The sequence below is a fragment of the Onychostoma macrolepis genome, chromosome 04 (assembly GCF_012432095.1).
Source record: "Onychostoma macrolepis isolate SWU-2019 chromosome 04, ASM1243209v1, whole genome shotgun sequence".
Lineage (NCBI taxonomy): Eukaryota > Metazoa > Chordata > Actinopteri > Cypriniformes > Cyprinidae > Onychostoma > Onychostoma macrolepis.
Genome location: NC_081158.1, coordinates 21,055,976 through 21,081,091, shown reverse-complemented (window position 1 = coordinate 21,081,091; position 25,116 = coordinate 21,055,976). Strand labels below are relative to the sequence as shown.

Sequence of the window (25,116 nt, the reverse complement as noted above, 5' to 3'; positions counted from 1 at the left end):
GTCCAAAACAACCAGAGACAAATCCACCCTGACTCAAACTGCTACTGTCGTCCACAACTATTCAATCTAACTCACAGCTAGGAGCTACTTACAAAAGACTTCTCATTTAAACTTAAAGATGCCGTCGGCTTGTGTATCACAAACTTCCAGTGAGACTGACAGCGATGCCACTGACAGATACATTGCGTAATTTGTCAATAGTATAGCGATGTGTGAAGAACCGCTCACACTTTCAAACCAAACAGCTTTCTTCTGCTGAACGCTGCAAATTTAAGTGAAAAATTTGAACCTGTTGCGAAATCTGCTCTTGAAATGATTTGATTTCACCCTGCCAAAATTCAGCGTACAATGACAACTGCAAATTAAGGTCAACATATCAACAATACTCTTATTTACCATAAGTCTGACGCCACATGTCATTGTTTTCGTGTCTAAACTCTCTATCAGATCACAAAAACAAACAAAAAATGGTGCTAATATACATTTACAGCATGCTGTAATACTACAAAAAAAATCATGATTCTAACTTTTATCTCCATACCAAAATCTCAGTTGGCCTGACAGTGATTCATCTTTTCTGAATCAATAAATTATTGGTATCCAGAACACAGTGAGTGTTGAGACTGTAGTGTACACCATGAGTTTTTAAAAGCTTAGCTTAAATGTGTGCTATAAATAAATGAAGTAGTTGAGATAGTATTCTCAATTGTACCAGAGTGGAGGCTTAGAACTGGTAACATTTAACAAGTGTATTGTGCACACACACCTTTTTATCCAAAGCAACTTAGAGTGCATTCAGGGTATTTTATCGGTTTGTGTGTTCCCTGCTAACCAAATCTATGACCTTCCGGTTGTGAGTACCATGCTCTACTGTTAAGCTACAGGAAACTGCTCATAGCAATAATAGCATTAATATCAAATATCTTGAAAGAAGTGTTACAATTGGGTTATGTTAAGGTGTCCGCAAAGGTGAACTTGACCTTTACATTTAATTGGAAATTCCACTTTATTTATTATTATCTAGATATTTAATTTCTCATTGCTAAAATATCAAAATATGAATCTGGAGTCAAATCTAGCTGACATCTAAGTATTCTCCTGTCAAGTAGTATGAAATGTTAAATACTGGAATCAGTATTAAAATTTAATTCTCTAGTTCTTACAAAGTTAATGGTTATATAACTGCATGACCGACAAAAGATAACTATTGGTTAAAATAAATAACAAGGACTCTTATTTTGTCAATCATTTTCACTTATGCTATATGAATGCAGTGATTATAGGAGCGATGGGCATTATTTGTGGAGTATTTTCTACCTTTCAGCCATTTCTTTAAAAATACAGATGTTTTCCTGTTTGATTGTGTCTGTGTTAGAACAGTGTTTGTGAGGGTGTTTCTTTCTTGAAGTCAGAACATGTACTCTTTTTCATCCAAAATTACAATGTGAAGCAATAAACCTGAAACCCACCACCATTTAATGAAAAAAGAAAGAAAGAAAAAAAATCAAACATTACTACAAGCCTGACAGGATATTAAAATATTTTTAGTTCCTTTGTCAAGAAACAATCACAGTGTTCTCTGATGGCCACCATCTAAACCAGAAACACTAGCAAAGCTTGTCACAGATTACAGTCCTTCCCATGGCAGCACAACCGAAGTGTGACAGCTGGTCAGAGTGAGAGAGAAGGTGAGAGGAGAGAGAGATCTACGCCCGAGTGCCTGTGTAGAAACAGAGACAGGGTGTTTTATGGGAAGCTGATGGGAGCTTGATTGACTGACTCTAGGACCCATGAGGCCATGCAGGGGATATGGTGACTGGCAGGTCAATCAGGACCTCAGCCCAGCCAGCCGGCCAATCAATTATCAGAGCTGATGGGGAGATAGGATCAGGAGCGCCATGCTTGACATGGCCTGACCCCATTGCCTTCTTAATGATGGGACTGTTTAAAGAGTAATGCAGCCTGGGTCTGAAGGACGCACCTCAGCATCATAACTATAACTGACCTCTCAGTGGCTTTTCATATAAATAAGCATTATAGTACCACCCATAAAGGGAACCAAACAGTTCAAATACAAAATAGTTGATTCACAATAAACCACATCAGATTTATAAGAAGGCAGTTAAAACTTTTTCAGTGGGTGCTAGTTACTAATTCTGGGAGCAAACGTTCAAACATGTCCACCAAACTTTTGAAAAGTATGAAATTGTCAATATCATGGAGAAAATTCCTTGTTTGTCAAGACCTTAATTATTTGAATGTAGAGTCTTTTTAGTATTACTTATATTCTATTGTGGTATTATTCATATTTTTATATACTTTCAGTTTACATTTCAGTTTCACCTTTTTGCGTTTTTGTTATTTTTATTAGGGTTTTCTGTATTTCTATATAAACATTTTTTAATAGTTTTAGTTTTAGTTAACAATAAGAACACTGTTTGACAGCTTGAAAGTCACCAGTTACCAGTTTTATAGAAAGACCCTGCTACTTTTAGTCTACATGAATGTGTAGGAGTTATGTTCGAGAGCATATCTTGGTGCTTTAGAAAAAGAAGACCAACTGTCTTCATATAAATCTGATCCAGCATTACAGTGAAGTCCTACAGAATGGTGGTGGGGTGATGGTTTAGACAAAGACTACACTACACTTCAAGGTCTTACTCATGATCTTGTTAACTTTGACTCTTGACCCTTCGTAGCTCATAGTGGGGATCATCCAAGCAGCAGAGCTGCCCGCTATGGATATGGGTGGCACTTCTGACCCCTATGTGAAGGTCTACCTTCTTCCAGACAAGAAGAAGAAATTTGAGACCAAGGTTCACCGGAAGACGCTGAATCCTGTTTTCAATGAGCAATTCACCTTTAAGGTAGGTCACAAACCTAACAGCGTCTAATTATAACAAGCAATTTCTCATTGGATCAGTGTGTTTGCATTCTATATTCAAGCAGTATATCAAGTTGTTTCTGACTACTTCCTCTGGTGTATTAACAAGACAGTAAGTGGCACGATGCGTTGGAGTAATTACATGTAAACATGCAGATGGACTCCTGCAGGTGTCTGTCATCCGGAAAGTAGTATAATTTCTATTTTGAATGTGCATTAGAGCTTTCCGATTCATTTTTATAAGACGTCATGTGGCTAGAAAGACCTTTTTGTGTAATTACCGCAGTCAGACCTCTAGACTTCTATTAAATTGCTAAGTGAAGTGTTGAATTCTTAAAAGAATTGCAAAAATACAACTGATTCAATCAGGGGGGGTAAAGGACTGTTTGCGTGTTTGGTTCTTGTTTAGACTAGCGCAATTTCAACTATGACAAGGTACCTTGAGAACGAGAAATGAGCTGCACGCCAACATCGAGAGAGATAGCCACAGAGCTCTGACATGTAATCACAAGTGCCTTCATTATTGAAATGAAGAGACTGGAGAGCTGGTGTGTGTGATAGCGTCAAGGACAAAATAGCAACCCTTGGGTCTTATCTCTTTCCCGGCCAATCAAGCAGTTTGTCGCCATGTTGGAACAAGTCCTTCGGGATAATGAGTTTTGTCTGAAAAAACAGCTCAATTGGAGGTAATCAAGAATCAGATCTCTCTTTTTCTTTTGCGCACATGCAATTGTCCTATAGCTTCATCCCAGCATCTCAGCGTTAGATAAGTCCCGTAACTGGAATTGAGAGAGATTAGACTGGTAGGTATGCATGCAATTAATTTCACCCCTCATATCCTACAGGTTCCCTACACTGAGCTTGGAGGGAAAACTCTGGTGATGACGGTGTATGACTTTGACCGCTTCTCCAAACACGATGCAATTGGAGACGTGAAGGTGCCCATGAATAAGGTCGACTTTAGTCATGTGACTGAGGAGTGGAGGGACCTCCAGAGCGCTGAGAAAGAAGAGGTAAAAAGCTAACATGCATGGGTGGCAATAACCTGTTCCCTGGTAATGTGATTAATTATTACCTTTTGAGTGAATATTCCATCTTTATTGCCTGACCTTCTGGAGCACAAGTGGAAAGTTTGCCAATTCAGTTGTTCACTAGTAGTGATTTTCCCAGTGACTTGAATCTTTTCAATCCATTCATGCAGAAAATTTACGTCGTATTCAATCACATTCAGATTTGTTTGCTGATCTGGAAAAGTTAACATTGTTATACCGGTTGGCAACAACTGCTAAGTGAATGAGTCAAAATCTTTTTGGTTTTTGTTTTTCTAGACATGTGATCTCAACATGGAGATCCATTTTGTGTAAAATGAAAGAGTTTTTATTAGGCTACTGAAATGATGCATCTTCACAGATTTTGAATATAGTAATATATATATTTTTATTTAAAAATAAATGTAACTTTTTTAAATAAGAAAAAATGTGCACCTTTACACAATCAAAACGCCGACAAATGGCAGTAGACGCATTTGTCAGGTTTTGACGGACCATTGGCGTCTGTTGGCATCGGCGCTTGTTTTGTCCAAATGAACATATTGAATGGCGTTTGTCGGGTCTTGGAATGTCTGAGAAGTGACATACTGTAATCTGGTGACTGTCGCCATTGGTCTGTCTGTGCAGTGTGAATTGGCCTTTATGCTCCCCGTGTTTTCTTTAATAAATGCACCAAATAGGTTTGAAATGTTCCCAAATGTTAAGTCGTATATTGAAAAGGTTGTACACAACAAGAGTAAATATAATTTAGCAGGAGCTGCGTGGACATTTACTCACTGTACAAGTGCAAGACTTGAGGGCTATCCATCTTCAATGGAAATGTCAGTTAATCAGCTGGGCCGTGCCACATTTTTATTAATAAAAAAGTGTGACTTTCCAAGCAGTGGTTGGGGAGATTCAATTTTCATGGTAAATGTCATGGAATATAGCATTTAAGCCGTGGTTTCTATGGGAACCTTGTTTTTGTGCCACGGTTCCTTGGTGTAAAGGTTAATTATGACGCTGTCAAAAGCCTGCTGAGGGCAGAGAGTTGAAGGCTATCTACATACGTTGAAGGTTGCTCTTTGAGTTTGTGCTTCTGTTACACTCCATGTCCGATGAACTAACGGAGCACTTCAAGCGCTGCTTGAGAAAGCTGGAGCATATTGACTTTTATCAAAGAATCGCTTGAGTGGTGTCCTGAGGGTGGCACTTTAAGTGCCTGTAAAAAACTAAATGAAAATCGACTGCAAAATGCCGTAGATTCTTGTAGTTCCATCCAATTCAGTCCTCTTTGCTCTTTTTTTTTTTTTTTCCACACACAATTTCAAAAAAAGGAGAGAAAAAAATCTTGGCAGTCGATCCAACTTATTTACCTTGTAGAACTCATTTAATTAAACTATGAAATGTTATTTTTCCATTCTGATGACCTTTTAATTGACAGAAAATTGATTGTGTTGAAATGGCATCAGCCAGTTGAAAGTAAAGTGATGTAACCTTTTCCCCCTTCCTGTTGTTTTCTATATGTCACATGTGTTTGTGTCCATGTTTACGAGAATGGCTCCTGAAATATTAATGGAATGTGTGTACGTGTAAATGTATTTTGAGTGCGTTTACATTTGTGGAAAATTAATCAGATTCAAAGAATACAAACGTTATGCTCCTCAATTCAGTTTCTCTTATAAATCCTGTTGAGTGGGCAAACGTCAAAAAATGCTTGTGTAAAGGGTAATATTTTAGTCTTGTGTGCTAGCAAAATTATTTTAGCTGGAGATGTTTCGGTTTGGCTTGGTTGATTTTTGTTAGAGAATTCACTCAGTGAATAAATTTGACCAGGTTTTCAGGTTCAGTTTTTCTATTTGCCTTGACAATGATGTCCCTGATTGAACTTTTCTCTGCCACTCACAGCAAGAGAAGCTGGGTGACATCTGTTTCTCTCTGCGGTATGTGCCCACTGCTGGCAAACTGACCGTGGTCGTTCTGGAGGCCAAGAACCTGAAGAAGATGGATGTCGGTGGCCTGTCAGGTGAGTCCAGTTACTGAGTCACACTGTCAGCTGGAGCCTGGCACAAAGGTTGTGCCATTATGTGATAGTTTAGGACAGTGTCTCTTGTTGCCAGCTGTCATGACAATTTATTTGTGTGTCCTTTAAATACAAAGTGAAATCAAAGATGGCTTCTATTTGCCCTTCTTAACCCTGTAAAACCTGATGTATGAAATAGTAGTCAGAAAAATCCATTATTCTTTTTTTTATGAAACTGTTTATTGAACATTTAGACAAAATTAAAAAAAATTAAAAAGTTTGCATATGTTTTTTGTTATCTGTTTTATACAACAGTCTTATATGACTCATATATTAATTATGATATAGGAGAACATTGAACTCACACTCGAGGAGGAAAAAAGCACCTCAGTTTTATTCAGAAGCCTAAACTGAGCAAAAATATATGAAAAGAGTATAGCAGACTACTTACAAAAATGCATGTGAATCAGTTGTTGCTTTTTATCTCCCCTTTTTTCCTCTCCTCTTTTTATCTAAGTTTGTTTTATAGCAAAAGCAGATAACTCCAACAGTCATTTTTTGGCAAAAGCAGACAACTTCACATTTCATTTTTCACCCTCGTTTTATCTTTGTAATCTCCTCAGATGACAATGTAGATGCCTGACAAACGTTGTTGTGATCATAGACTGGTTTTTTTTTTAAGACTGTATGGTTGTGATTACACGCAATACAGGGAGCAGCTTTTTCCTCACCATTGTAACGTGCTGCTTTTGCAAGGTATTATGAAAAATTTTATTTTCCTTTACGCACAGAAGAAGAGGTCCATCAAGTTCGTCAAAATTATCCATCCTGGATCACTTTTAGTCAGTTTTGACGAAAATCCTCTCAGCTAGTGCGTCTTTTCAAAGTGACTGGCAGCCTTGTCACCTGACCTGAAACAACAAGGGCGCTTGTCGGCTTCTGCAGTAAAACGTGAACTTGCGATGCCTTGAAAGTGGACAATACCGGCTTTTTTGACAAAGCATGTTTAGGGTTCAGATCACGCTATATGTGGAGAATAATGCATGGCAATCAGTTAATTTTTTTTCCAAAAGCGGCGCTTATCGATTTTTGCAAATGAACTCTTCATATATATACCAGTCATTTTGAACGGTAAGATTTTTTTATGTTTTCTTTTTTAAAGAAGTCTCTTCTGCTCACCAAGCCTGCATTTATTTGATCCAAAATACAGCAAAAAATTTGAAATATTTTTACTACAAACCCGATTCCAAAAAAGTTGGGACACTGTACAAATTGTGAATAAAAACAGAATGCAATGATGTGGAAGTTTCAAATTTCAATATTTTATTCAAAATACAACATAGATGACATATCAAATGTTTAAACTGAGAAAATGTATCATTTTAAGGGAAAAATAAGTTGATTTTAAATTTCATGGCATCAACACATCTCAAAAAAGTTGGGACAAGGCCATGTTTACCACTGTGTGGCATCCCCTCTTCTTTTTATAACAGTCTGCAAACGTCTGGGGACTGAGGAGACAAGTTGCTCAAGTTTAGGAATAGGAATGTTGTCCCATTCTTGTCTAATACAGGCTTCTAGTTGCTCAACTGTCTTAGGTCTTCTTTGTCACATCTTCCTCTTTATGATGCGCCAAATGTTTTCTATGGGTGAAAGATCTTGGGCCTCATTTATAAAGCGTGCGTACGCACAGATTTGATCTTAGAGTGTGCGTACGCTTAAATCCACGCCAACGGTCATATTTATAAAAACGGTCTTTGACGTGGAAAAGTGCTTAGCGTCACGTCAGGGTCCGAGCAGACGTACGCACTTTTTATTGTCGGAGTAATGCAGAATTTTTCAAATGTAAGCTGTTCTTGCAGGTCGCTGTTCTAAATTATGATGATTGGTGATATTTTATATGTTAATGATATTAATTAGGAGTCGTTTACAAGGCAGAGAGCTGAAACCATTCAATCGCGCGCAAGTTCAAGATAATTTGCAATTCATAGATTTCACATCTGAAATAGGCGCCAGACGCCGCTTTTCTGTTCGTATGTTCATTCTATGAATCGCACGTACGCATTTCTGAGAAACGATCGTAAGATCAAATTTAGGACGGTTTCTGCGCAACATTTTATAAATGAGGCCACTGGACTGCAGGCTGGCAATTTCAGTACCCGGATCCTTCTTCTACGCAGCCATGATGTTGTAATTGATGCAGTATGTGGTCTGGCATTGTCATGTTGGAAAATGCAAGGTCTTCCCTGAAAGAGACGACGTCTGGATGGGAGCATATGTTGTTCTAGAACTTGGATATACCTTTCAGCATTGATGGTGCCTTTCCAGATGTGTAAGCTGCCCATGCCACACGCACTCATGCAACCCCATACCATCAGAGATGCAGGCTTCTGAACTGAGCGCTGATAACAACTTGGGTTGTCCTTGTCCTCTTTAGTCCAGATGACATGGCGTCCCAGTTTTCCAAAAAGAACTTCAAATTTTGATTCGTCTGACCACAGAACAGTTTTCCACTTTGCCACAGTCCATTTTAAATGAGCCTTGGCCCAGAGAAAACGCCTGCGCTTCTGGATCATGTTTAGATATGACTTCTTTTTTGACCTATAGAGTTTTAGCCGGCAACGGCGAATAGCACGGTGGATTGTGTTCACCGACAATGTTTTCTGGAAGTATTCCTGAGCCCATGTTGTGATTTCCATTACAGTAGCATTCCCGTATGTGATGCAGTGCTGTCTAAGGGCCCGAAGATCACAGGCATCCAGTATGGTTTTCTGGCCTTGACCCTTACGCACAGAGATTGTTCCAGATTCTTTGAATCTTTGGATGATATTATGCACTGTAGATGATGATAACTTCAAACTCTTTGCAATTTTTCTCTGAGAAACTCCTTTCTGATATTGCTCCACTATTTTTCGCCGCAGCATTGGGGGACACTGCCACTCTGAGAGGCTCTTTTTATACCCAATCATGTTGCCAATTGACCTAATAAGTTGCAAATTGGTCCTCCAGCTGTTCCTTATATGTACATTTAACTTTTCCGGCCTCTTATTGCTACCTGTCCCAACTTTTTTGGAATGTGTAGCTCTCATGAAATCCAAAATGAGCCAATATTTGGCATGACATTTCAAAATGTCTCACTTTCAACATTTGATATATTTTATTCACAATAGAATATAGATAACATAAGTTTATGAGATTTGTAAATTATTGCATTCCTTTTTTATTCAAAATTTGTACAGTGTCCCAACTTTTTTGGAATCGGGTTTGTATTTAAAATGACTGTTTTCTATTTGAATATATTTTATTATTTTATTAAATGTAATTTATTCCTGTGATTTCAAAGGACTGAAATTTTTTGCATCATTAATCCAGTCACATGATCCTTCAGAAATCATTCTAATATTCAAAAAACATTTATTATTATTATATTATTATGTTGAAAACAGCTTTGAAAACAGAGTTGATTTTTTTCAGGTTTCTTTGATGAATAGAAAGTTCAGAAGAACAGCATTTATCTGAAAAAGAAATCTTTTGTATGTTTTGTCATCACTTTTGATCAATTTAAAGCATCCTTTAAAGCAAATTATAGTGACTATAACTTTTGAATGGTATAGTGTATAATGTTACAAAAGCTTTGCATTTCATATAAATGCTGATCTTTGGATCTTTCTATTCATCAAATTCATCAAATTACTCAACTGTTTTAAATATTGAATAATATTAAATGATATTATATAATAATAATAATAATAATAATATAAATATTAAATAATAATAATAATAAATGTTTCTTGAACAGCAAATCAGTATATTAGAATGATCTCTGAAGGATCATGTGACATTGAAGATTGGAGTAATGATGCTAAAAAAAATTAGCTTTGATCACAGTCATAAATTTCATTTCAGAGTATATTCAAATAGAAAGCATATTGATGTTTTTGCTGTATTTTGGACTTGGTGAGCAAAAGATAATTCTTTAAAAAACATTAAAAATCTTACTGCTTAAAAACTTTTGACTTGTAGTGTGTGCAGGTGGGGAAAATCTTAAAATATTACAATAATATCAAAGCCAAACATGTTTGCATCCAGTCAGATTCCTGCCTTACATCATTTTTCAGCTGAATACACTAAGAAAGATGCATTATGTATTGTGAATGCTCTTTTCATGTTGTCTTTAACACGGTTTCAAAACCCTTTCATTTTCTCATAGCTGCATGAGGTTGTCTGTATGTAAATGCAAAGTCATTTTTAGTATATCTTTCGCTTTTAAAATCATGTAATGCGTATACAGTCATTCACAGCTACAAATCCCAAGGGCGTTGAAATGTGGCTTGAAATGATCCGACACTTTCCGAACCTACGGCTGTGCGGAGAGCTGCGCTTTATCAGCTGAAGTAATATTCGGCTCTGGTGAATACATGAATACATTTTCGCTGAGTAAATTTACAGCTCGGCATTCACAAATCAGTCCTCATCTGTGCCGTAACCACTTATGAAAAACGGGCCGGTCTCGTCCATCCATACTTCCCCACCTCCCTCGCTGGTTCTCTCGCACCTGGTCTGTCTCGATCCTGCTGTCACAGAGGCGGACAGGCCATCAGTACCAGACCCACCTGCTGGGAGCCAAGAGGCCTGACGTTCACTTCTCATCACTCACAGAGAGAAGAACAGCTATTAGCAGCACCTCCGAGAACAAACTTTCTCGCTCTCTCCAGTCCATTAGCAATCCAGATTAAAGCTGGCTATAAACTGTCAGTCACGTTTCATAAGGTACTCCAACACGCAGCTGAAATTAACACTGTTAACAGTTCTATTTAGGGGTTCGTGTTTAGAGGACTATAGTTTTGACGATGTGATAACTACAACCCCCAAACCTCCTATTGCGTTTCATTGTCTGGCTTGTTGAATTGGTCGTTTGCCAGATCGTTCAAATCCTGTGTGAAAATTGTGCAGTTAAGGGTGCTTTCACCATCAATTACTGGGTTTTTGCCAGACTCCGACGGTTTGAATTGTGGAATGAACCTTTTTGACAAAGCGCTCAATGTTCCCACTGATTTTACTAGAAAAACATTTCTGTCCCTGCATTCTCTCTTTGCTTTTCTTCTCATTCCAAGTTCGTGAAAATGGCTCAGATTTAATTGTTGTTATAGGGGAGTTGTTCTCCCGAAGGAATCGCTTTAGAGCATGTCCAAAGAGCTGTCACATGATTAGAAACAATAGGCCCGCATGGATCATGCCAATAATTAGTGACTGTTTCCATTGTGATTCAGCTACAGGGAGGACGACTCATCAGAACACTATAATTTATCCTTTTCTCTATTCAAACCCTGTTTACTCTCCGTAATCACACAAGACGTGGTTGTTGCAGCTAAAATAAATGTAATTTGAATTAATTCACAAAAGCTGTGCTTACCAATTTCTGCATTTTTCCTCATTATGCTTTTTGTGGTTTAGATTATTAATTGAATATGTATATATACAAATTGTATTTGTATACATGCATTTAATGCATTGGCAGAAGCGTGCTTTGCATTTCGGTTATGCAGTTCATGTGTGTTCTGTGAATAGAACTCGTGACTGTGGCGTTGCTAGTGTTATATGTTATATTGCTTAAACTACTGTACTTTTTCAAAGCCTCAGAAGGCATTTGGACACTTAATTCACACTTAAAGGGATAGTTCACCCAAAAATCTGTCATTAATTACTCACCCATGTCGTTCCAAACTTGTAAGACCTCTGTTCATCTTCAGAACAATCCAAGAGCTTTCTGACCCTGCATAGACAGCAACGCAACTGACAAATTCAAGGCCCAGAAAGGTGGTAAGGACATCATTAAAATAGTCTGTCATAAACGCGCATCAAAGTCTGACACGGAACAGAAGAAATTGTTGAATAAAGTTGTTATTTTTGTTTTCTTTGTGCACAAAAAGTATTATTGTTTCTTCATAACGTTACGGTTGAACCACTAATGTCACATGGACTATTTTAATGATGTCCTTATTACATTTTTGGGCCTTGAACCTGTCAGTTGCATTGCTGTCTATGCAGGTCTTACGGGTTTGGAACATGATGGTGATTTTAGAATTTTAATTTCTGGATGAACTATACCTTTAAATTTGTATGAATGTAATTAGATATCAAAATATCAAATCCAGTATCATTAATTTCAAAACAATCAGTCAGTCAATTCACAGCTAGGACAATTACTCTGCTAGGACACCCTGACTTTAAAAAGTCATTATAAGAAAAGACTATGAAATCATTTGTTTGCAGATGCCACTTGTTTTAATATTTTGCAATGCAATGAAAATTATATATGTTAAGTGTCCAGATACTTTGTGGTTTAGACTGTGGAAAGTCTATTCATTGTACTATTCATATACGTATATAAACATAATGGTTAAGTCAGCGTTATTTCAGTACAATTTATATTCTATTATAGTTTTTATTGAAATTTGTAATTATATTGTTTAATTTTAGTCCAAGTAATGTTATGTGCTTTTGTCATTTTTCTTTTTTCTTCTTCAGCTTATATTTTTACAATTTTAGTCAAGGTATTATTTCTAATTTTCTAATCTAAGTTTCAGCTTTTCATCTATTTTTTGTATTTTTATTTTATTTAATTTACTTAACAATTTTTATTAGTTGTATTTCGTTAACAGTGCTTGTATAATTAAATGTCAATGTTAAAGTGTGGCTTAAAGGTCCAGGTACTTTTTCAGGTCAGTGCATGTGGTTTAGACATTATAAAAGACTATTCTTTGTATTTGTTTATGTATTTGAACAAAATAGGGGTTGAAATTGGCACATTTTTTAAATTAGCATTTACATAGCTGAGGGTGAATGCAGTGCATGCAGTCCACCACTAGGAGACACCTATGAGTCTGTAGACCATACGTGACTGAATGCCTATGTTCCAGAGCCAATGAAAACATACCACATCAGAGACAAGGGCCAGTTTTATTTTCACTTGGATTTTCAGTATCCCTTCTAGATGAGCTTCTCAAGTGACTATATGAACCATAAACACAAGTCATTACAAGCACTCCCAACTCCTTGAACCACAAACTTCTGGCTTGGCTTCTGTGTGAGTGTAGATTACCACAGATTTCCCCAACAGCCTCAAACCTCAGGCACTCTGTTGCCAAGCAACCAGGCAAAAGCACCACCGTTAATAGTGTTAATCCCGAAGAAGTTATGTTTAAGTTCAACATCATAAATAGCCATACTGTGTGTTTTCACCTTATTAAATGTGGATGGAGCGAGAGGCCAGTTTTGAAGATCCTGCAGTGTTAGTGTAAGTTCAACAGGAGGTGCTGTGCTGCTCTATCATGAGAAATCTCATATGTGACCCTGGACCACAAAACCAGTCTTAAGTCGCTGGGGTATATTTGTAGCAATAGCCAAAAATACATTGTATGGGTCAAAATTATAAATTTTTATTTTATGCCAAAAATCATTCGGATATTAAGTAAAGATCATGTTCCATGAAGATATTTTGTAAATTTCTTACCGTAAATATATCAAAACTTAATTTTTGATTAGTAATATGCATTGCTAAGAACTTCATTTGGACAAATTTAATGGCGATTTTTTTACACCCTCAGATTCCAGATTTTCAAATAGTTGTATCTCAGCCAAATATTGTCAGATCCTAACAAACCATACATCAATGGAAAGCTTATTTATTCAGCTTTCATGATGTATAAATCTCAATTTTAAAAAAATTGACACTTAAGACTGGTTTTGTGGTCCAGGGTCACATATAGACTGAATAAAATGTTTTAGCATGCATTCCATATGTGATCCCCCTGTCAGACTGTGAAGCTCCGTGAATGCATAAGGGAAATATGAAAGCATACTTTTTTGTTTTACTTTTTCATGTATAATACCTTAAAAATGCATTTAAAATGTATTTTTTGCCATGTAGAGCCATACCAATGTTCCTTAAGTTACAGGGCATAGTCCTGTACAGTTTTTACAGCAGATACAAAAAGATTTTAATTGATAGGAAATGCAGTAAAAACAATAATATCGTGAAATATTATTACAATTTAAAATGACTTTTTCTATTTGAATATAGTTTACAATGTAATTTAAAGCTTCATTTTCAGCAGTCTTCAGAGTCACGTGATCCTTCAGAAATTATTTCTCATTACAATTATTATTTCTATCAAAGATGTTTAAAAAACAAATTAGGTGATGAACTGAGCAGCAGTTTCATGCAACTTTTAAAACTCTTCAGTCTGCATGTATAGCTAATTCAATTTAGACAGTTTGCTAGAATTTTTAGTGTCTGGTGTGAATATGGTGGACAACTATACATGTCACGGCGAGACTCCAGTGTTGCCAGATCCAGCTATTATAAGCTTCCTTGGCCTTTAGAAAGTTAAAGAAAGTAGTGTTAGCAATAGCTCTATACTATTTTTCTTATTTACAAAAGATTTGAACACATTTTGGTTTATTTTTTAAAAATTTCTTTTGTTTGTTTTTATGTGTTTTGATAGCAATATCTGGCAACACTGCATCGTCGACACAAAACAAGTAGGTTACAGAATGAAATGAAATATCCAAACACTGGCCATATGAAAGAGTCCATGCTATTTCATTTAGTATAGAAGGTAAACTTTCACAAAGTTATATTATAAACATTGCACTAGACAAAGTTATCATTTATATAGCACTGCTTATTGATGAAAATTATGACAGTAATGTTGCATGAATAAAAAAAAATAAAAAAAGATAAAATTATCCACGCCTATAACCTATAGTCTGTCCTATACATCTACATATCTGTCTCATTTAAAGTTTTTAGTGTATTTGTAGGTGTTACAGTTCTTAATTTTCAAAATCTGTTTACGGCCATGGTCTTACACACCCTCAGCTTATGAGAAGTGAGATCTACACTTTCAAAAACTGCATGCCACAGATTTTGTGCTGCCCTACTCCTAATATGGTTTGGGTGCAGAGTTCAGCATGCCTTCTAGGTCTCTCTCTCTGTTTGGAATGTGCTACTCTGGCTTTTTTTTAGAGAGATAAAGACTATTTAGATCAGTTGCAAAATGAAGAGGTCATTGAAATACCAGGGATTTTTTTTAAATCTCTGTTGGAGCAGAGCAGAGAGGATGATGGTGACAGAAAGAGACATATCAGGAAGAGAAAGAGTGAAATGAAATGACATATTGGACAAAAGGTAATTCTGAAACATGGTTACATCTGTCAAATTCAACCATTTCTCACCTCAATAATCGCTGCTATCCATTTTTTATTGTAAGGCTCAGAAAGGCATATGACATATCTCCCCTCTTTAAGTCTCAGTATAACATAAAAAACACACCTTAACTGCCTTTTTCAAAAAGGAAGACATATAGATGTAGAATCAGATATTGTTTTGATATTTTATCCTGTATTTGTATTCTGAGGTTTCAATCAAAAAGTGATTCTAAGAGAGGTGAGTCTGAATCAGTAGTGGGTGAGGTAAACAGATGATGAGAGATGCATGATGGAAACAGAATATAGATGCTGGAAGTGATAGATAAGATGGATAGTATTTTGAGGCCCTGGCAGAGATTGATGTGCCTGAATGGCAGTAATGTAACAGGGAAGATTTTCTCCGGGATACTGGAGGGCACACACCTGTCATGTGTAAATAAAAGCTTGTACTATCCTATCACGTACCACAAGAGATTTGTATTGGAGCCTCAGTAGGTGCTGCAGGTGCTGCAGTGTTATTGCAGTGTTATTTTGTGATATTTGGAGAAATGTAAGAATAAAAGATGTTGTAAATACAACAAGTGCTAATTTCAACCTTTTGTATTTACAGAAACCAGGAGTGGTAGTACATTAAAATAATTAAATAAAGTAATTATAAATAATTAAAATTAAATAATTAAAATCTGCAATTTCAGATATTTAAAAAAAAAAAAAAATTAATGTTCTTCAGGGGTTCACACTCTTTGTGGCCAATAAATTTGCATGACTTTTTGAGAGTTTGTGATAATAATATAAAAAAACCACTGCTGTAATGTGTCATGCTATGTCCTGTACCTGTGTGTTTTTAGATCCCTACGTCAAGATTCACCTGATGCAGAACGGCAAGCGGCTGAAGAAGAAGAAGACGACAATCAAAAAGAACACCCTCAACCCTTACTACAACGAGTCTTTCAGTTTCGAAGTGCCATTCGAACAAATCCAGGTAATTCAGGATTTTTTTTTTTTTTGTGTTAACTTGTACTGAAACCGAACTCTAATAAGGCAATGGCAAATTCAATGCAAATTCCCATTTTCATTATTGTCATCAAAGACTAATTAACAAATCCTGTGTTGAAATTTATAGAGACTAATTGGCAAGTAACAAATGAAAAGTAACTTGTGAAATGGGATAAGGCTCGGCGTGAGGCTAAAAGTTTTGTTGCTAATTAGTTCGAGAATAAAATGGATGCAATGCTTGCTAGTGCAATAAGAATAAAATTGCTTCAAATTGATTTAGCATTTCACGGTTCAGAGGATACATTTTATGCTTTGAGTGAGCTGCTTTGAATTCAAAGTGTGTCTGGGGGTGTTAACCAGAGAGGCCTTTCTCCCATTCCATTCACACCAAGCAGCGGACGTTTCTAAAAGCGGCTATCCCCAACTAACAGTTCCTCGCTCATTGTACATCCCTCAATATTTCATTATATGGCAAATTAGCTCTGGCTCCCGAGAACAATGGCCCCAGGCCTGTTCTCACCGGTCAGTGAAATCCAAGCAGAGAGGTGGATCGAAGGATAATCAGGGCTCTGAAGACGCTAATTTATATTGTTTGCTCGCATTTCGTGCGCGGGTGGATCAGGCTCAAAGTAAGCAAGCTAAGAGCGAGCCATTGACCCCAAACTCACACCGATCAGTTGTGTGCTCACAGTCAATTTACAGAGTTGTTCGGACCTCTTTGGTGGCACCCACTAGCCTTTCTTTGGTATCTGCCGCCATGCTCTTCAAAGTAACAGGCCCTTGAATAGACCATCACACTGAGATAACTGTAGTGGTATTTGGGAAAATGGTCAATGGTGTGCACCACTATGTGTATTTTCAGTCATTGTTAACCAATGTTGCCCAGCAACCCTTTGTAAGATATTCATAATATCAAAGGCCTCTTCATTAATTTATAAAACATAGTTTTTAAATGTGTCAGAATTTGTAAAAACTTTTTTATATATATACTGTACTTTATATATCGCTATATACATGGCTGTTCAAAAGTTTGGGGTTCAAATAAATACCTTTCAGCAAGGATGTATTAAATTTATCAAAAGTGAAAATATAATCATTTATAATTTTACAAAATATTTATACTATCTATATATATATATATATATATATATATATATATATATATATATATATATATATATATATATATTGGTGCTGGGCAACGATTAATCACATAAAAAATTTAGTTTTTGTTTATATAATATATGTGTGTGTACTGTATATATTTATTATGTATATCTAAAGACACACACAGTATATATTTAGAAAATATTTACATGTATTTACATCTATATATTTATATTCATGGTTTCTTAAATATATACATGCATGTGTATTTAATATATACATAATAAGTATACACAGGTCACACACGTATACACATACGTATTATGTACACAAAAACTTTTATTTTGGATGCAATCAATCGCAATTATTACCCAGCACTAATATATATATACATAACTGTCACAGGAATAAATTACATTTGACATATTTTGCAGTATTACTGCTTTCACTGTATTTTTGATCACATAAATACAGCCTCAGTATGCATACAAGATTTTTTTCAGAAACAGTATAAAAAAAAAAAAATCTTACCGACCCCAAACTTTTTAACGACACTGATCATCATTATCATCATCATTATTATTACCCAGCACATGTTCGAACAAACTGAAAGTCACAAATGTTACGTTACAAATGTGTGTCTCCAATTTCTATTACAGAAAGTTCAAGTTGTTATAACTGTTCTGGACTATGACAAGATTGGCAAGAACGATGCAATCGGCAAAGTGTTTGTGGGCTTGAACAGCTCAGGCACCGAGCTCCGTCACTGGTCAGATATGCTGGCCAACCCGAGGAGACCCATCGCTCAGTGGCACGTGCTCAAGCCGGAGGAGGAAGTGGATGCCCAGCTGGCAGCTCAGAAAAAATAGAGCGGCCCGAGCCCAACCCCCCGCCCCCCCGTCCACAAACCCGCCCGTGTAGTGCTCTTTACCCAGTGCGTGTAAATACCTCAGTGATATAAGGATTCATGCACCCTCACTCCTAATTTCGTGTCTAAGAAAACCGCCTTCTCGGACCACCCCTTGAGATGTTGTGTTGTTACGTCAGTTTCGCCCCCTCGCCCCCTTCCTTCCTTCCTTTCTTCCTTCCGTCGATAAACTTTCTCTGTCCTTTGTTGTTTCACCTCCATCCACGACCTTAAAAGTCCCCGACCAAATGCCCCCTTCTTTTAAGCAATATGATCTGTATAGATAGCGCATGACTGGAGGAATTTATTGTACCACAGGTGTATATATCAGTATGCAGACGAAAATGATTTCTAGTTTATGTGTTTGTATGTTGTTACCCGTTTCCTAATCTGTGTATATCTTGATGTTTTTAATAAGATGTTCTATTTTAAATTATGTAAATGCTGACATAGAAGAGCCAATATTATATATAACGGGATTTAAGAATTTTACCTTATTGCATTCCACTAAAATATACGATATATCTCTATATAAATATTTAAAGAATTCCAACCTGCAAGACGCTAGTGGAGGTACACTCACTTCGTAAAGGACGGTTTGCGCTTCATGTTTACGTAAAAAAAAAGCATACAAATGTACCGTACACGATAAACACACACTGAACACGAAGGCCATTAACTAATATGGTTTTATGGTATAAATGTAATATGCTGCTGACAATTATACAAGCACATGATTTCTTAAGAACTTTTTGTACTAATTTATCAAACTGAGGACCTGTATGCTTCGCTTAAACCACTTTAATCGAAGGAATTCTTCTTACTTGACGAAAACCAATCAGCCTTTATTTTTATTATTTCTCATACGGTGATGCTGTTAACTTTTAGTAAAACGGGTCCCCGGTTTGCTTCTTTCTTGTTTTCTGTCCTTCGATTCCCGAAACTTCCCTAATCCGATCTGGCGCCTTTGCGAAACCGTAAATTGGCAAGCTGTAGCCATCGTGTCCTTGAAGCTTGAATTTGTGAATCCCTTCCTTTTCTCGTCGTTGGACTCGTTTCGTTGAGGAATTTACGGTTCAGCCTCCAAAAAAAATGAAACCAGGAGTTTTGACTCTAGCTTTAAGACAAATATTTTTTAGATTAAGTCAACGTCTGAATATTTTTGGTATCTGCATGATTTTTTTTACGATCTTTGCTAAAGGCCGGGTAACGGGGGGATTTATTTACACCGGGGCGTCTTTCAAGAGACTCCCTTGCCTTCAATCAAAAGTAATCAAACGTTGCGGGACGGAAACTTTTGAAGCACTCGGTCCCGACGAGTCGATGATGAGGAGGAGGAGGAGATAGAGGAGAGGCGAGCTTTTAAACACTGCCATTGTTTTCAGGGAGGTACGAGGAGCATGCGACTCCTCCCTCCACGCACACGCCACTCAGATAGTGGTTGTAGCTTCGGTTCATCGGGGAACAATGTATTTTACCCGCGACGGTGCCCTAAACAGCAGTTTTTGCTTTCTGTTGCCTTTTCACAGTGACAATAGAGTTAGCCATGCTTAACTGCCAATCCCTTCCCCCGTGGCTACTGTTTTGCACTGTACAGTCTAGGAACGGACAGTTCCTGTCGAGAAAAGTCCGTTCGTTCAATAGCGCAAGAAAGCGAACCGGCCCCCGACCGGTTTGGACGCCACGAGCATTAGCGAATCTTTAACAATAACCGTAAAAGTTAATGGTCTGTACAGGTGATAACATTCTAATGTCCTTTACTACGGGTCTAACAAGAGGGCGAGTAGACGTTTAGTCCATTAAAACCATAAGTTATCTTGGAGGAACCTCTCGCGTACACTAGATGCTAGCTTCAGGAGGAGTTTCTAAGTGTTTTCAATGTTACTGTGTAGGTGATAGCACTGTTACTTAAAAATAAAAGGAGAAAAAAAGCTATTTGTCATTCCATAGGAGTCTTTAGGGACTGAGTTGTGTATCACTGTGACTGCGGTGTGTGCTTAGCGTTGTAGTTTTCAGTAGGTAGCAGCCATCTTGTTCTATAGTGACGTTGTGCTGCCATCCCCCTATCACACCACACGAGAGTACGAAAGAGAGAGCGACGGTTTCCGATAACCGTTGCCGAGCGCGCACGCGCTCACGGGTCACTTCACACAGCATTTTGTTGAGCACTGTGCAATACTTGTATGTTCATTACTTAGTGTTTAAATGGGCGGCATCTCTCGATAGGGGCAAAAAAGAGAGAGGGAAGAAAAAAAACGCAACCCTATACAGCGAGACGATGTATCCATCGACCGTAGTCTGGTTAGGTCACAGCACACGTGTGTAGTTTGGAGCTCAACATCTGTAAACTTGTTAAGGATTCCTCCGTTTTTCCCGTTGAGTTTTCCTGCACACAGATTTAACCATCCAAACATTCGGTAAACGTGTGTCTATATATATATATATATATATATGTATATATATATATATATATATATATATATATATATATATATAGGATGTACCCCAAATATGAGATAATCTATCTATCTAATATATATAAATATATATATGAAAACCCTTCCCTTTCAGAATAGGTGTATATATATTTTTATATTTGTCCTGATATCATTTCCTCATTATTGAGATCACCTGGATATAAGAGAATTGTATCAATCTTGTTATGGAAACTATCTGTTGTACTTTTAATATGATTGGCTGTACCATTTTGTTATCGCTGTTATGATTACACTCATGACTATTACCTGGTTATCGTTCCTTTAGTGCCCTATTGAAGACCATTTTATATTTATTATGGAACTCAGAATGTACAGTATGGACTGTGTGTTTTGTTTCTACTTTTTATTGTGGGACCAAGTATAGTTGGCACTTTCATTTCAATGTTGCAATAAATATTGATTCATATGTTTTATTCATAGCCGAATATGATTTCTTACCCTGTCGGAGAGAGCAAACCTAGAGAACTCCAAAACGTGTAATCGCAACTATAAGTACAATTATTACTCCACTACTCCTACGTTACCCGACTTACTTATGTACTCTCATTTATAGAAGTATTTATGATATCTTAATACAAGAGGCTTGTTTATAAAACAAGGATAAAAATGCAGTTTTAGAGTCACAAACTGACACACTCGTTTCGTACGGCAAAAGGGTGTTGTTATACTATCAGGTGTCTGCACGTTAGGTGTAGAACTGGACGTACAGTAGAAGACAGCATTGCTCGTTGCACCTCAGAGGTTTGTAAAGTAGTCTGAAAAGCCATTTCTAGCCCTGCAAAGCAACGCTATCTTTTACTGAAGCCTACCAAAGCACGCAAACAGCTCCAACAACCGCACCCGACAACTTGAAAAGGAGAAACAACAACAAAAAAAGCCCGATCGCTCAGCACAGTATACGCATACAACCTTCAGATACTCTACGACGCCGAAAAGCCACCTTTCAAGAAAAAGCTGTGTAAAGAATTAGAATCTGATGCTGTAGGGAGATCCTAGTTGCCTTTGTGTATATCAACTGCCTGCTTGAGTATTTTTGTGTGTGGAAATTCTCTCTGTAATCTTGTAGAACTGTTCGGGGTGTTTTTCCTGCCATACTGCTCGCCCCAGCGTCGAGCCGACAGTTATATTGCTGTGTATACCTTCATTTTTGATGAGGTGTTTTACAATTTCGTTTCACTTTGTGTAGTGATTCACTCTGTGGAGTTTCTGACTGTTGTTATATAACTTCATATAATACACAAATGTTCAATAAAAATGTTTTATTTCCTGTTGATACAGAACTTTCTCAAGAGCCTTTTTGTCTTGAATGACCTTCATTCTGCTTTTGAATCTTCAAAACCGCATGAAATGAGTTCCAATGTTCCATAGTTTCTATCAATACCTTGGTAACATTTTATTGTTCTTAGTACAATAAAATGCGGCATGAACGAACAAATGAAATAAAGTCAAATAACAAAATGATTCTTGCATTTAGTTCCAAGAAGAGCCCATATTTAACAATGAATAGATTCAGGTTTCCCACAGTCATGATAAAAAAAATAAGGAAATTTTATATTGGCCTTTTCATGAACATTTTTAGCTCTAAAATAGTGAAAAATTGCTCTAAGTGGAATTTCTGTCAAAACTAATTATTATAATTTTTTTTTTAAATCCTTATCATGCAGTCATGAATTTCACTGAAATTCAATTGTAGAAACTGTGGTTGCCAGTGTATTTTTTATTTTATTTATTTATTTTTGTGTAAAGAAATGCCCCAGTTGTGTCTACAGCTGAGAAATAATAAATGTTGTTAGACATAACAGATGACAGCAAAGGGTGGAGGTTGTGACATCGATAAATGCCCCTGACCTTCTCATCAAGGTCAGCTTTTGGAGCTCTGGTGGTCAGATGTGTTTTCAAAGTCACGTTTCACCTCAGGGTGGAATATATATATATATATATATATATATATATATATATATATATATATATATATATATACATACATACACACACACACACATATATACATATACATATATATATATATATATATGTATAAAGACACACACGTGTACATACAGTGGTGGCCAAAATTATTAGAACACTTGGCATATTTCAGGTTTCAGTTGTTTTTGTCGAATTGGCCATTACAATATCCATAAAACTAATGAAATATCTATGTGTAGGCTATATAAATATTTCCTGCAGAAATAGTAAGCCAAGACTAGTAGCATTTTCTCTGGATTTTCCATTTGATAATGGGTCATAGATGTCACTAAGTGATTTATATATGGATTATAACAGTGAACTATGAAAATGTGTGAATCTCGAGGGTCAAGTGTGAAATATCAAAGCTGAAATAACATTTCTGTCTTTAGTTCAGTATCTTCCATTTCAGGCTTACTGAGTGTGAAGCCCACATAGATATCCTCTGAGCGGATTGGTGCTCGGGAGCAGGCGCACGAAAGCGCTGATAATGAAATATGGGCTCCTTCAAGAACAAGATAAGAGCGGGGCTGCACAGGGGTCTCAGGGCTATCAGCTCCACAGGATCAAATGCATTTCGGTATACATGACTTTGACCATCTCGCACCATTACGTACATATTACTCAGCAGTCGGCCGCTTCATCTCTGAGTAGATCTTCAAGGTCTGCTTAAGAGCAATGAATACGAGATGAGGCTGGTGTCTGTGCGCCTGCTCACGATCACACTCAAGCATGAGTGCTAAATTTGGTCATGATCTAAAGTGATCTAAATCCTTCCAGTGAAAAACCTCATGTTGCTTTTCTGTCGCTAAGCGGAGATACAATCCCCGATGTGGTTACGAAAGTATCATATATTTTAAAAATAAACTTCATCTGTTCAATTCAATGTAATTTCTACAATAACAGATGTGCCATGTTTGTTGTGCAATTCTTTAAACATCAATAACGTGGCATGACAATGACATCTCTTGTGATCCTGATTCAAGGAAGATGATCTATAATAATAATAAATATTAAAAAAAAACTCATTGTTCATTTCAATTGCAGTTGCTTGGCAGGTTCCTGGCTGGAATATTTTACCTGTTTGTTCAAAACAGTCCACTAAGTAAACCCATAAGAAAATTAACCAAGTTTTTTATTTATTTATTTTTTTAAATGTAAAAGTGTAGATTTTCTGTCTGTGTTTTGATTTATTGTTTACCATTTGTATAACCACAGTTTTACTACAAATACTATGGTTAACCTATGGTTAATGTAGCCAAACCATGGTTAATTATAGTAACCGTGTTGTTTTGGTTTTAAAACCATGGCTAATTTTCGTAAGGGAAATAATGCTAAATATGGAACCAGGGGGCGTACTAGGTCAAGTGAAGTCACCGTTATTTATATAGCGCTTTTTACAATGCAGATTGTGTCAAAGCAGTTTAAGCATACTAGGGGATATTAAGGTAAATTAAAAATGTGTGTAATAAAGACGAAGCGTTAAGATAAGAAAAAATGCCTAAAAATAAAGGACGGTGCTTTTTACAGTACAGTGTCCCCATCACTATACTGGGGCGCTAGGACCCACACAGACCACAGGGTGAGCACCCCCTGCTGGTCTCACTAGCACCTCTTCCAGCAGCAACCTAGTTTTCTCAGGAGGTCTCCCATCCAGGTACTGACCAGGCTCAACCCCACTTAGCTTCAGTGGGTAACCAGTCTTGGGCTGCAGGGTGACATGGCTGCCGAAAAAATGCCTAAATAAACAAATAAATGACTAAAATCTTATTACTTAATTTATATAATTACTTATTTAATATATATTTTTCTAGGTATGCCAAGATCTAAAAAAATTGTATCAGGTAGAAATTGTTAGTAAATCCAGTAACGTTAAATCAAGAATAATTGGAAAATTCATGACCAACAGAGGGCGCTACTTGCTATTGCAGCTTCAAGTGGCGTTATTATGCGTCTTCCTCTAGTTTGGTCACCGAGAACGACCACAAGAATGTTATCAGCTTCAAAGTAACATACAAAATAACACAAAGTCCCAATGCATCTAAACTTACGCAAACTGCGACAGGCTGATTGTCGTCGCTTTCCATACAGGCGAACAATGAAAAAGCGCGGGGTCACGTGTGTCCTTTTACAAGGTCAAATTCAAAATCGCAGTGATAACATAAAAATGTGCTTGTCAATGTTCAAACCCCTTCTATTTGTTCCCTGACGTTTTTGATCAATTATGACCGCCTTGATGTGAAATGAAGCCATAGTGCGCGGTGTGAATAGTCAGCCTTGGTAATCTTCCTTCCGTGAAGTGAACTCACTTAATAAATGGTTCATGATTAATATTTATGAATAGATAAACATGTCCTTGTGATAGTAAAATGTCTTTAATCACCAAGCTGCTTCGACATATTCCTTTTAAATCTTTAAGCCTACTCATTGAAAGTCAATAAACAATTAATATTAATGAGAAAAGCCTTCACCCCACCCAAGACCTTTCATAA

General features: G+C 36.8%; 1 protein-coding gene across 10 annotated transcripts in view; it reads left to right on the top strand.

The window, feature by feature from the left end:
- syt1a (synaptotagmin Ia) overlaps positions 1-21,927 on the top strand; it is a 223,931-nt gene extending 202,004 nt beyond the window's left edge. For all 10 annotated transcript variants that reach the window (XM_058773085.1, XM_058773081.1, XM_058773080.1 and 7 more), the window contains 5 exons: positions 2,700-2,867; positions 3,730-3,897; positions 5,821-5,938; positions 15,997-16,130; positions 17,911-21,927. In XM_058773085.1, coding sequence (XP_058629068.1) covers positions 2,700-2,867; positions 3,730-3,897; positions 5,821-5,938; positions 15,997-16,130; positions 17,911-18,120 — 798 coding nt within the window. In that variant the 3' untranslated portion in view covers positions 18,121-21,927. The remainder of the gene's footprint in view (positions 1-2,699; positions 2,868-3,729; positions 3,898-5,820; positions 5,939-15,996; positions 16,131-17,910) is intronic.
- The last annotated feature ends 3,189 nt before the right edge of the window (positions 21,928-25,116 follow it).